The sequence below is a fragment of the Neolamprologus multifasciatus genome, chromosome 2, assembly GCF_963576455.1.
Source record: "Neolamprologus multifasciatus chromosome 2, fNeoMul1.2, whole genome shotgun sequence".
In the NCBI taxonomy this organism is placed as follows: Eukaryota; Metazoa; Chordata; class Actinopteri; order Cichliformes; family Cichlidae; genus Neolamprologus; species Neolamprologus multifasciatus.
The window spans coordinates 25,587,467-25,601,616 of NC_140440.1; the positions used below are offsets into that span (position 1 = coordinate 25,587,467).

Below are 14,150 nucleotides of genomic sequence, written 5' to 3' on the forward strand. Positions count from 1 at the left end.
CAGGGTGGATATTTTCTAAAACTCCGTTTTTGCATTTACGTGTGGACGAGAAAAACGCAGAAAACGCAGCGTCAAAGATGTGCGCCTTTTTTGACATCACAGTGTGCGCCACGTTATTGTTTCGGTGAAAATTTCTACAATACTGTTACTGTTAATTGTAACAGTAGAAAGACGCCCAATGGATTTACTTTACCAAATGGACCATCCCAGCCTTGCCGTAATGGTCTATTTGATTCACCTTTTATTGTTTATTTTATTTTTTCTTTTCCCTTGCTAGATACGGGACAGACTTGAATGAGGAAAAAAAAGGGGAGAAAGAAAGAGGGAGAAAAAAAACAGGGAGAAAAAAACAGCGGAGAAGAGGGACGGGGATAAAGGGCAAAAAACAAAAACCAACAAAATAAGCAGACAAAAAATACATATATCAATCACCTGGATCACCTGTTGAGAGCAATAGAATAAACAACATCATAATGATCTATGTGAATATAACAGTAAATACTAAATGTTAAACATTATTGTGCAGCATGTAAGATGGACAGCGCACAGTGTGCTTTGAGGTAGGAGCCAAAAAGGGTGTTTGTGTGTGTGAGCACCCGTGTGTACACCTGTGAGCATGAATGCGCTTGTTTTTAAAAGGTTCCTACATGTAATGATCTGCTAGAGGGTGTGGGGAGCCACAGCCCTGTCCTCCAGGGCATGAAGCAGGCATATCTGAACAACATCAGTGTCTATATCGTGTGTGTGTGTGTGTGTGTGTGTGTGTGTGTGTGTGTGTGTGTTTCTAGCTATAGGTTACCATACATAGACATACGACCTGCACTCAGACCTAATAAGGATATGATTTTTATCAGCATGCAAATGATGATATATTTCTAAGCATAAATGACAATATAAAAAATATCACTTCCAACAGCAAAATTGCTTGGAAGGATTTGACGGTTTTCTCTTCTTCTTCTTCTTCTTTTTTTTGAGCGACGTTCCAGTTCTCACTCCATACTAGCAATGCACTTTTGAGGGTTTTTTTTTTTTTTTTTGCCAACTGCCAATAAAAATATAAAAAGAAGAAAAGAACTTAGGGGTCTCATGGAAAATTCCATGAGAAAATTCCACCCACACCACACCAGTTATACTTTCACTTCTCCTTTTGACATCAATGGCTTGAAAGTCATGCAACGATTCAAAGCTTCTTTTGCCTCTCACCAAAGCAGACAGGTTTATTAGGAGCAGACTCAGCATAACTTTTCTCTCTATAAAAAACAGCATCTGTTAGGGTTCATAAAAAGGAAGCTGCGTGGACAAAAACCAGATCGAAAAAAAGCAAAGGTGAGTTGAGCCAGCTTGGCAGTTTGTCTTGAAACAACGATTGTTGTCATTTTGACTTTTTTTCGCAAAATAATATTTCAATTTTGTGGCTGGAGTTGACGCACCTGAGTGGCATCCGCAATTAGCAAGTTCGGCCGAATGGCTCCCTGGCCTCAGTCGGGCGATGGGTGGCGGGACGTTGTCTGCGGAGCTGCTACAAGGAAGGCGGACGCACTTCCGTAATCCGTAATCACGCCTCACCGGCTCAAAGTCTGTGCTCTTACTGTTGTGGTTGTTGTTGTTGGAGTGTTTGGCAGAGCTGAAAAGCTGCAGCCGTGCGAGTAGTTAGCAATCATGAGTGTCAATAAAGATTATGCTGAAAGCATGGAAATATGGTCGGGTCTGCCGTGGTTCTGTTACAAACTTTAATCTCAAAATTTCTACTTTATTCTCAAAAAGATCAATAATATTTTTTCTTAATACTCTTTTTCTTAATACTACATAGATTTCTAACATGTGATTAATGCAAAATCTTACAGTTAATGCAGCGTTGTAGGAGACAAATGCCCAATCCATTCTAGGCAGTTTCTGAGTGATGTTACTAGTAAGCTCAAACTCATCTCTTTCTTCTAAGTCACATGATGTGTTGGAAATCGTGAGATGCTACCGTTATGCTTTCACTTTTTCTTTTGACATCACTGGCTTGAAACTCATGCAAATATCCAAAGCTTCATTTGCCTCTCAGCAATGCAGATGAGTTTGTTAGGAGCAAACTTGGCATAAATTATCTCTCTTTAAAAAAAAAAAAAAAAAAAAGTTAAAATTCTATTTTGAGAAAAAGTCAAAATGTGGAGATTAAAATTGTTGGGAGTTAGAGGAACAAATCAGCCATTTCATCTTGTCTTGTGAAACAACATACATGAGGGTGTAACCATTTGGTACAAATCTGGCCAACTCTTGCAAGGTTGTTTTTTTCTTTCCTTCTGACCAGATGCAACTTTCTTTCTTTTTAGCATCCTTATATGTATCACTACACTGTGATTATGTGTTAAAAGAAAAATAATTTCTGATGATTTCACTTACTCATCTACCCAGGGCATTTGAGGGTAAAGCCGCCTTGACAGTTTTTCTTGATCTAGCTTCAATTTTACAAATTGAAAATTTTTAAAATTTCTGCAATGTGTGTTTGTGTGTGAGTTGTAAAGAAGGATTACAAATTAAAGGAAAAACTGAACTTTTGATTTCTAAAGTGAGGAGGTCTGGTGGTGCTATGGATGTTGTCAAGTAGTGTCTGAGTGCTTGGCTTGGGTCCATTTATTCTCTTACAGGGAGGGGTCATTTTTAAAGTATAGTATTAACCCCGATTCTTTTGTCCCCATGATAGAACAGAGAAAACCGACTCATAGTGTGTTAAAACATTTATATTTCTTTTTATTCAATCATCTTCCGGAAGAGAGAGACCCCTGCACAGCCCAAACGCCAGTTGCAGGATCTCTAACATTAGAATCATAAACTGTGTCTCTCATAGGTATTATTTTGGTACTTTACACGTCACACAGTTTCGATACCAACATTCCTTATATGGCAAAGTTCCTCTTTTCTGTGTCTAAATCATCGGAAATTATTTCTCTTAATATGCCTGTGCACTAAAACTTCCTGTGCAGCTTGCAATAACTTCCCCTTTCTAAGGTTTGTTGCCAGGGCAACCTGTCTGAAATTAGTTTCACTCTGTCTGTTGCTCATACTGTACAAAAAACCTGCAGTTTCCTGTCAGCCTGTGACCTAGTCTCAAAGCTGGCCTTCTTTTCTACATAAAACAATCTAATGAGCAGATACGCATTAAAAAAATATCTCTCTATTTCTTAACAGTTCCCCCTTTTTCATTTCTCTAACTAATCCCTAATTTATCACATTAAGTTTATTTCAATTTAATCCAATTCAATTTTATTTATATAGCGCCAAATCACAACAAAAGTCGCTTCAAGGCGCTGAATAGGTACAGAGAAAAACCCAACAATCATATGACCCCCTATGAGCAAGCACTTTGGCGACAATGGGAAGGAAAAACTCCCTTTTAACAGGAAGAAACTTCCGGCTGAACCAGGCTTAGGGAGGGGCGGCCATCTGCTGCGGTTGGGGTGAGATAAGGTTGGGGTGAGATAAGGAAAACAGAATGAAAGACATGCTGTGGAAGAGAGACACAGGTTAATAACAGATTAAATGCCATGTTAAGGCTGTCATTTTTAGCATCTACATGGATGTTAAAATCACCCACAATAATTATTTTATCTGAGCTGAGCACTAAATCAGATAAAAAGTCTGTGTAATCAGACAGAAACTCTGTATAAGGCCCAGGTGGATGATAGATGATAACAACTAGGACTGGTTTTTGAGTTTTACAGCTGGGGTGGACAAGGTTAAGCATCAGGCCTTCAAATGAATTAAAAGTCTGTCTTGGTCTTTCGTTAATTAATAGGCTGGTGTGAAAAATTGCTGACATACCGCCCCCTCGGCCTGTGCTTCGAGGTTTCTGGTAGTTAGAATGACTCGGGGGTGTTGATTCATTTAAACTGACATAATCATCCTGCTGCAACCAGGTTTCTGTAAGGCAGAGTAAATCGATTTGTTGATCAACTATTAAGTCATGTACTAACAGAGACTTTGAGGAGAGAGACCTAATATTTAATAATCCACATTTCACTGTTTTACTCTTTGGTTCAGATGTGGATACTGTATCTTTCTTTCTTTGTGATTTTTTTTTTTTATGTTTAAGTTGTTTATTGCTGGTTTTTAGTTAGTTTTTTTGTCTTTTTGGGAGCTGACACAGTCTCTATGGAGATGGGTTTTTGGGAGGGGTACCATGAGGAGAGAAGCTCCAGAGAGGCGTGTTCCATGTTAAAAGCTAAACTATAACAAAAGAGATTATGCTAAACAAACAAAACCTTTCAATTGCCCAACCCTATCTGTCCCCTCAACCGGTTGTATGTTTTCAGTGTTTCCTCATTATTTTGTCATAATTACTTCTATCCACAACAAATAAATCAAACAAATAAATCAAGCTGTGAGACAGCACCTTGCATTTACGCCAGGCTGTGAGCTGCCCTAAATCTACTTCCTCTACCCCCTTTTCACCCAGTTTAATTTTCTTTCAATCCCAGTTCAAAACCACTCCCGACTTCCCTCAGTGCTCACTGTAAACTCCAAAAAGATATAATTAGCTTTTCTGGTAAAAGGTCCTAGATTATTTTGTCAACCTTTGGAAACATCCTCTATAGACTTGACCCGTTTCATCTTTAAAATTTAGGCCTGGTTTCTTCGCCCCCTTTAACGGGTAGCGCATATCTTTTATGCTCACATTTAACCTGTGTCTTATGAGCTTTTAATCTCCTAAACACATTTTCTGGAACAATGGTTCTCTGTGCTCTGTGCTTCTTTTTGGGGTTCCCCTTTCTCTGGTTGGTTCCATTCGGTCTGGGGCTTCCAGGATTCTCACCACCCCTGTGGCCGCTGTGGTCCTGGAATCTTCTCCTGTAAAGGATAGAAAACAAAACACCTCCCTCTGCTACACCTCAATAATCTACTGTGTTCATCCATTGTTCCCTTAATTATTCAAAGTTGGTTCAAAATATCATGTTCTGGGCTCTATCCTTTATATTAACTTTACTTAATCTTAATTTACTTAATCTCAATGCTCTTTATGTGTGTGAGCAACACTTTTAATTTTATTAAACACACCCAGGGTAAGATATACACCATCCCCATATCAGCATAACTCTCCGCTAGAAAGCACACTCCAAAATTTTGTCTATCAGGATTTACGCCTCTTTTTGCTTCAAGCAGATACATAATATGCAAAAGTTACAGTTAATGACAATTAGACAAGTTTCCGTTATCTGCAACATTTTTGTTTCAACCATCTCACCCCCACACGTTTCCTGTTGACTTATTCATGGCATACTTATCTTTAACACCTTCTACATCACTAGTTGCTAAGCAAAGATAAAGCAAGATGTGTTCCACCTTTACCCTAAAAAATAAATCTATGTGATGTTTGTGTATGTAAGCATGTTATGCATTCATCCACTACACTCCACGCCATCCCTGCAATATATCAGTTCAGACAGTCATGCTGAACGAAGCTTATGACCTTCTTAAGGCTGAGTGCTTAACAACTCTTTATGAGCACAAGGCAATGTGTATATGAAATGATTATAAACGCTTATTCTACTAAAATACATCCAACCCAAGTCAGACATTTTCAATCAGTTAAGCTTAAGCATATAAGGAATCACTTATGCATAACACCGTACTTAAATTATCAAACACCCAACAAGTCATAAAATGATCCTAAAACCCATTATTTCAAATTAAACCTAAAATTCCCCCTTTTGACACCTCTTATGTGTCACAAACTGAAAATGCTTTACCAGAGCTTAGGAAATCAAAAGAAAAAACGTTAGTCATATTATTTCTCAAAACACCTCAGCGATCCTCCTCTCAGGTATATCTGCTCCGGGCCTGCAAACCTGTGTTTAAGAGATGAAATCAATTTAATCATCATGTCAAATCTTTTCGAACTCCTGGCTCCATCCAGAGCCTGCATCCTTGGAACTTCCTAGAAACAAAACCTGTTAACCTGAACTTCACATTTCATACTCAGTTTTCCCCACTTATGATCCAATCTGTGTTATAAGAAAGAAAACTTAAAACAGAACAGTTATCAGTCATGTGTTTCTTCAGTTAATGGTAACATGAGTTATATCAAAAAAAAATTCCCCTTTAGCATTTGGCATTTTCCCAACAATATAATGTAATACCATACTCTAACCCCAGTCAATAAAACAGAAATTTTCTCAAAGCAAACGTCAGCAACCCAAAATCAGCATCCCCAGAATTAAGTCTTCCACTTCACTGTTGCTCTGCTTGGAGCGGCCCATCAGGGAGAAAGGACCCAAAGACACCTTGCTGTCAGAGCTGCCGGTTCGTTTGTGTCCCAATTTGAATTTCTTCTTAACATCAGGAGAGTTGACATTGAGACCAGATCAGCAGCTGCCACTCAGATATGAATTCTTCTCAGGCAGCGTCCCCAGTGTGGACATGGACTGTGAGATGTTATGCTACAAGTTTGATTTTTGGGCAAAGAGCTTTCGAGCTTAGATTTCTTTTTCTCATCCATGTTATTGCTCTTTAACATGTAACATGTTAATAATTAATAACTGTATTCATTGTCTTTAGCCAGGAGTGAGAGCTTGCTGGTGAGGTTTAGTAACACATGGCGCTTTGAACAATTCAACCAGAAACTTGGCCTGAACGTTTCCAGTGATGTTAACCTATAACTTTCTTCCGACTGCTGCATGTGGAAAATTGATCCAGGTCTGCTAAAAGTATTCTCATTCCTAAGTGTAAACGTGTTCTTCATTGCATTTATGTTATGTGGTCATATTAATTGATTGTAAGCTGCTTCTTCATTGCATGTGTATTTTATAATCAGGTTTAATTCATGCCTCTTTGCACTGAGCTGTGGATTCAAACTATCTCACTTCTGATTCTTTCCAAAAATAATTTCACATCTAACAATTTGTGTATGTGTGTTTTCTATTCATTCACGTAATTGTTAGTTCATGTATTTATCTTTCTCTGTCTTTTTCTTTTCTTTTTTTTTTGTGATGTGGTGGACAATCCTAAGCCCCCATGAGTTAAACCTCCATTTTCAATCCAATTATATCCTGTACTCTCTCACTCGAACTCGTCCGGGCTTGACCTCTCACTGGTCCCTGTCCCTCTTCTCACAGTGTCCTGTGTAGCCTTCAAATCTCCAGCAAACACAGGCCCAACTCAGCTGTTTCTTCTTCTCTGTTTCTTCTCTGTTGATCTTTTCAGTCTTTGCTTGTAGGTTATCTCCCAGCATGACAAATATCACGTCAAGTGCCTTCAAACAGTCATGTCACTTGTCAAGTTTCCAGCTTGTGATTGAAAGCTCATGTTCCATCAGTAGTATTTATACATGCTGCTGCTTGACCCTTCAGTGTTATAGGTCTTTTTCCTGCTGTTGACTCTTCAAGTCCACTGTGTTCTGTCTGTCTTCTGTCTTCATCAGGAGATTGACTGTCCTTCTTCTTAGGATGGGGACAGAATGAGAGGTGAAGCTGTAAAATTTCAAGCCAAAGGCTGGCCTGTTTGTTGTCCCAATTCTGTTAATCTATCCTTTTGCTGCTGTACTCATGTTTTTAGGTTGAGAAGAGTCCACCTGTATTAACACACTAAAACAGGTAATTAATATCATTTTATTACTTTTTTTTTAAGACATTCAGTCTCTAATTCCTCTGTTTTCATGTTGCAACGTCTCTCACCAGCTAACAAGCTATATTTAGACTTGCTGGTTCACTTCCTATTTGACACACACACACAACTCTCTTCTCTCAGACTTCCTCTTTTTCCCGCACTCTGCTATGAACCTACGTAGTGTTATTATTACTTATTTATTATTTGGTACGAATCACACAGAATCACTCAAATCCAGTACTCACAACATTCACACACTTAGAATCACTCAAAATACGCTTTCCTAAGAGTATTTTATCAAACATGCTTTTTAGAATCAGAAAGAAGAAGTAGACCGCACCCAGTAACTGCTTATTCAGCCTTAAACTGAAAGAAAAACAATTAAAACCTCTAATAATTCTCACATCACACACCAAAATGGAAAAAATAAAAACACACCAGCGTTTATTGCTGAAATTCTTGCCTGGTTGAACTTTCTATTCAAACAGAGATATTTTTGACTTTAATGCCTCAGGTTTTTAGGCCACAACCTCTGCAGTTTGCACAGTTCACCCACTATAGGCCCAAAAACAAATCAGTTTATCAACCTTCACTAAGACAAATCCAAACTTTATTTATTTTGTTCTAATATGCATAAGCCAGCATCGGAAAACCCACAAATTCAGCAAGGTTCACAAAAGTATATCTATATAATCAGCAATCATTGAAAGCATTTCACAGCATGCATATTGTCATTTCAACACACACTCTCAGCATCCTTTCAGCCTTTAAATCACTGTTAAATTGCAAAGTTATTTTAATTGCCAAAAATACTTATTTTATATTACAAAGATATCTCATAGTCATTACAACAAACACAGGGATCCTTGACATACTCAACACAAAATCATACACAATTTTGACAAATTTAACAAGCGTCCAACGCTAAGGTCCAACCTTTTTGTGATCAGTTAACCAGTATCAGTTCCAAACTGTGCCTGGCCCAATTTCTAAACACCCTATTTTAATTTTAAAAACATCCAACGGCCAAGGTCCAACCTTTGCTGCCCAAAAAAGTGCAGATACCATTCCAAACGGCAAAGTGATCCAATCACTGGCTATTTTAGACCAAGGCCCCAAATCTTGGCAGGTGCCACCTGGAGTAATTCCTCACGCCGGAGGGTCTTTTTACACATCTGTAAAAAGCGGGAGGTCTCCACCTCGAAGCTTATGCACTTCTTAGAAGTCAAACTTCTGTCCTAGGATACTTTATAATAATTTGAAACAACAACCAAAAGTCCACCAGAACTATTTGACTGATGCAGGTCCAACCTTATGATCAATAGGGACTCAAACCCATAAAAATGACCAATTACCTAACATCCTAAACACACATTACTCCTTTTTCTCTTTTACCATGAAACTCCATGTCCCTTTTAACTCAGTACTGTCATTCTCCAAGTTTCATTATCATTACTTCAAAGTTTTACTTTATTCTCAACACTTTAGTTTTACCACTACTGAGCCAATTTAATAGTTAAGATCATCAACTCAGCGAACAGATAATTTAGAATTCATCCAATCTGCGCAGATTTGCTTTTTCTCTGAACAGGTTTGTGCCTACCTTTAAATCTTTTTAGACCAGTCTTCTGTTCGCCTCATATCAGATCCAACCTTTGGCCACATTTGTTCTCTCTGTTGCAAGGAGAACTGTGCGGAAACACCAAATATTAACCCCGATTCTTTTGTCCCCATGATAGAACAGAGAAAACCGACTCATAGTGTGTTAAAACATTTATATTTCTTTTTATTCAATCATCTTCCAGAAGAGAGAGACCCCTGCACAGCCCAAACGCCAGTTGCAGGATCTCTAACATCAGAATCATAAACTGTGTCTCTCATAGGTATTATTTTGGTACTTTACACGTCACACAGTTTCGATACCAACATTCCTTATATGGCAAAGTTCCTCTTTTCTGTGTCTTATCTATTAATATGCCTGTGCACTAAAACTTCCTGTGCAGCTTGCAATAACTTCCCCTTTCTAAGGTTTGTTGCTAGGGCAACCTGTCTGAACTTAGTTTCACTCTGTCTGTTGCTTATACTCTACAAAAAACCTGTCAGCCTGTGACCTAGTCTCAAAGCTGGCCTTCTTTTCTACATAAAACAATCTAATGAGCAGATACGCATTAAAAAATATCTCTCTATTTCTTAACAATAGTATAAAGTTTTTCTGAATGATCATCTTTTTACCCTCAACAACATTTAACATTTAGCATGAAGAGAAGATAAATGCTACAAATCATAAGGTATAACCAGATCTCAGCACCAACGAGAATTTCTGAGTCAATATATTACACAGTGATCTCTGTCAGATTTATATTGTTGGATTGTCATTTATGCTTAGAAACATATAATCGGTAATGCTTAGAGATATATAATCAATTGCATATTGATAGAATGTCTCATCCTTAGTAGTCTGCAAAGACTCTGTGTGCGTTCCAGAGTGCTCTGGCATACACACATATCCTAAGGTCATGAGAGAGGTCGTACTTTCTCTTTCTGATTTATAGTATAGGAGGACACCTACTCTGTATCTGTTTACGTATAAGTGCCTTTTGTTTAGGTGGTCTGCTGGGCTCCTAGCACCAGCTTTGGGGAGTTGTTCGCAGGGTCATATTTTGACCCACATACACACACACACACACACATCCATGTACACATGTATACACACCCACACACACACATGCATACCTACACGTACACACAGACGGTACTCTTTGTTCACATATATGCCTGTTTAAGATGTCACATGTTAATGAACCTATGCATATTCATGTAACCATAATAAAGAGCAGTGCTACGGGGGAGCTGACTGAGAGTGACTGGGGTTCGAGCAGCAGGAACAGCACTCATCTCGGTCACCTCCCTCGTGCACAAGATCACACAAAGAGCTCTGGTGACTTGCGTCTTGCTTTTGCTAGTTGCAGTAAATTGCCTCGGCTGTTCCAGCAATAGGTTTGTGTCTGGACAGACCCATCAATCTCCAGCTTTACTGTCAAGGAGCACTGAAACTGCTCTGCCTCGACATTCTGTTGCAGCAATTTACTGAGACACATCATGGTGGTTCCTTTAACAAACACCTGTTTGTATGTTTGCTGTACTGTTATACACCCAGATGTAATAAATTTTCAGTGAAATTAAATCTATTCTGGTTGTTACTTATACCATGGTTCACTGTGAAGTCATCTTCCTATCAGTTTTCTCACCTTGGTACAGCTGCTGTGTAAAATAAAATATGCTATTTTATTACTAGTGTCTTGTTATATCAGTGGCTGGAGCTTGTCACAAACTACTTTTTCTGGTTGTTTGTGTGATGTCTGTGTAATGTCGTCTCAGGTTCGGGTTGGGATTGGATCAGTTTTGTAGCAACAGCCCCTTTTATTCAGCATCTGCATTTATGACAAAGGGCAACAAAGTAGAATGATTAATTCTCATGGACAACCAGCATGAGCCCTTTACTTGAATCCTCCATTACTCTGAGAATTACCCACAATTCTTTTCTCTTAACTGTATACATTTACATTCTGATGAATACATTGGCAGTGTGATTGTATTGTGGTTAAAGTTTATGCCAACAAAGAAAAGAACCTTAACAGAACTAATTTGCATCTCAAATTTTCAGTATAAATTTTTTATGAAAATGGAAAAATAATTTACATTGTAAATAATTATACAATTATTATACAATTATACATAATTTACAAAATGATACAAAAAGGCATTTTAAAGGAAAAAAAATTGTGTGAACAACTTAAAGCTGTTCTGCAGCAATGGAGGTTGATCAAACCTACAAAGTTGGTGCTACAAATTCCTACAGGTGTCCAAACATTTCTTCATTACTTAATACCACTCCCTCCACAAACAGAAGTGGTTTTAAAAGTCACACTGTGATGAGAATTTAAAAAAAAAAAAGGCATTTAAAATTGCAAGAGAGACAGGCCATCACAATTAAGTGTAGGCCTATCCTGCAGAGAAATTGTAAAGAAACTCAAAGTGTCAGTGGGTACAGTTTCCTTCATTCCACAAGGGAAAAATACTTTTGTATTTTCTGTCTCTGATACACAGACCTACAGTGAAGATGAGAAGCTGATGACATGGAGGATCACGATAATGCAGCAGGAGCAGGAGGAAGAGAAGAGATCAAATCATTGAAAAAAGGTCAGCTGAAACCAAAAACGTAAATATTTATGATTTAAATATGGTTAGCACACCAAGCATTGTTTGTATACTGATCTGGTACATTTGTTTGTTTTTTTTGTGTGTGTTTGTTGTTTTTTTCTTTTCTTTTCTTTTTTAGATGAGCTGACGGTAGATGAAACTACAGCAATGGTAAATACAATTGTGAATTGTATTTGGTTTCTACTGGTTATTTATTTATTTATTTTTTAAAGAAAACAATGTGAGCATGTATGTTATATAAAAATCACTTGTTTTCTTAGTCTGGTCCAGTAAATAAATCTGGTGAAACTCAACCTTCAGAGAATATCAATCAAAGTACAGGAGGAGAGTCTGAAAACGCATCTGAACCATCTGAAACCATTGACAGAGGTAATAAGAAAATGGAAAAACTGACTTAACATTTTAGAATGTGTGTGTTTTAAGTTTAACCTGTGTGGAAAAATCATTAAATTACTAGAAAACACCAGTTTGCAGAAGATGGTGAGAAGCTGAAGGACAGAAATCTGATACCTTTAAGAATTTCTACAGGCATAAACTAAAAAAATAAAATGTTTTTTTTTAGCCCCTGGCAGGGCTAGGGGGGCTGGGAGGAGGTGCTGGCCATCAGATTGGGGTCTGGGATGCGGGACCACCTCCCTGCTACTGCAGATAAGGAGGTGGTCCGCTTGCCTCCACCCCAGAGAGAAGGGTTACATCTCCTGGGTTTAGGTGCGGCTTGCCCCTCTGGGGGCGGGGGTACCTGGACCTGGGATATGGAGTATGTTTGGGGAGTGCGACTGTCTGTGCAGTATCTGTCTACACGTTGGGTAAGTGCCGAGTATTTGGGTGTGCATATGGGGTGGGAATGCACGTTTGTGTCCGCGTGCGCCTGTTCGTCTGTGTCTATATGTCAGGTTGGGTCTTAGACTCAACCTCTCTGGGTACATCTCAGGCCCTCCAAAGTACGGAGGCCTATCTCCCCTCACCACACTCCCTGCCTGTCACGGATAATGGAAAAATGCAGACTCAGTCGCGGAGCTCTGGGTGCAAAGTACACAGTGCGTTTATTTACAGTGCCCAAAAAACAGTTTCAAAACACAAAGTGAAGTGCAAAGTCCAACGGTGATCTTCTCCAAACTCCCAGTGGTGCGCAGGTGAGTTCCCAAAGTGACATCCAAGTGTGTGTTCTCCTCCAATAGCTTAACCCCACGGGCTCCTTCTCTTCAACCTCCAGCTCTGTATCTTTTCCTCCTACAAATGAGCAAAAACACCAAGTGAGGGGGCTAGCCGGCTAAGGCTAAGCTACAAGTCAACAAACACTTCACTACCAAGCTTCCAGTACAATCCAGCGTCGACTGCCATCTGGACACACAGTTAAATACCTCAGCTCACAACGAAGGATGATCAGTGACAGCTGGGTGGCAAATTAGGTGCAGGTGTGTCAGCCACTGGGTAGGGGAGGAGGAGAGAGAGAGAGAAACACACACACACACACACACACACAGGCAGGTCGCCCCCGGGAAGGACCGTCCGACCATGACAGTACCCCCCCTCTAACGGGAGCCACCGGGCGACCTACGAAACCTGTCAGGGTGCCGACGGCGGAACTCTCTCACCATACCGTGATCGAGAATTGCAGACCGCGGCACCCAGGAACGCTCTTCCGGACCGTACCCCTCCCAATCCACCAAAAACTGGAAGCCCCTACCGCGGCGCCTGGCGTCCATTATGCGAGTAATGGAGTACGCCGGAGCGCCAGCGATATCCCGGGCGGGTGGCGGGGGCCCGGGAGGCGGGCACAATGGGCTGGTCCGGACCGGCCTAATTTGAGAAACATGAAACACGTTGTGTACCTTCATGTTGCGCGGGAGGGCCAGTCGGACAGTCACTGGATTCAGGACGGCTTGCACAGAAAAGGGTCCAAGGAACCGGGGGGCCAGCTTCTTGGACTCAGTCCACAGAGTGATGTTCCTAGAGGAAAGCCATACCTGCTGGCCCACCCGATAGGCCGGTGTAGGGATGCGGCGGCGGTCAGCCAGTCTCTTGTTTTGTGCACTCGTACGCAGTAGGGCCGCATGACCTCCAGCTCCTGGTTCGCTCGCTCAGTCTGCCCATTAGTCTGCAGGTGGAAACCAGAAGACAGGCTGACCTGGACCCCCAGCTCGGTACAAAACATCTTCCACACCCGAGAGGTGAACTGGGGTCCACGGTCAGAAACAATGTCCAGAGGAATGCCGTGAAGGCGGAAAACATGCTGGGTCAAGAGCTGGGCAGTCTCTAGAGCGGTGGGAAGTTTGGTAAGGGCAACAAAATGGGCAGCCTTAGAAAAACGGTCAATGATGGTGAGTATAACAGTTTTACCA

General features: G+C 40.2%; 1 protein-coding gene across 2 annotated transcripts in view; it reads left to right on the forward strand.

Moving 5' to 3' along the window:
- The first annotated feature begins 1,124 nt into the window (after window positions 1-1,124).
- The window catches only part of LOC146524470 (interferon-induced very large GTPase 1-like), a 57,927-nt gene continuing 44,901 nt past the window's right edge, over window positions 1,125-14,150 (forward strand). Inside the window, exons 1-5 of one of the 2 annotated variants that reach the window (XM_085179630.1) lie at window positions 1,125-1,326; window positions 7,537-7,574; window positions 11,695-11,787; window positions 11,927-11,958; window positions 12,069-12,177. In XM_085179630.1, the coding sequence (XP_085035756.1) occupies window positions 11,724-11,787; window positions 11,927-11,958; window positions 12,069-12,177 (205 nt within the window). In that variant the 5' untranslated portion in view covers window positions 1,125-1,326; window positions 7,537-7,574; window positions 11,695-11,723. The remainder of the gene's footprint in view (window positions 1,327-7,536; window positions 7,575-11,694; window positions 11,788-11,926; window positions 11,959-12,068; window positions 12,178-14,150) is intronic. The other variant, XM_085179620.1, reaches the window with a different exon arrangement.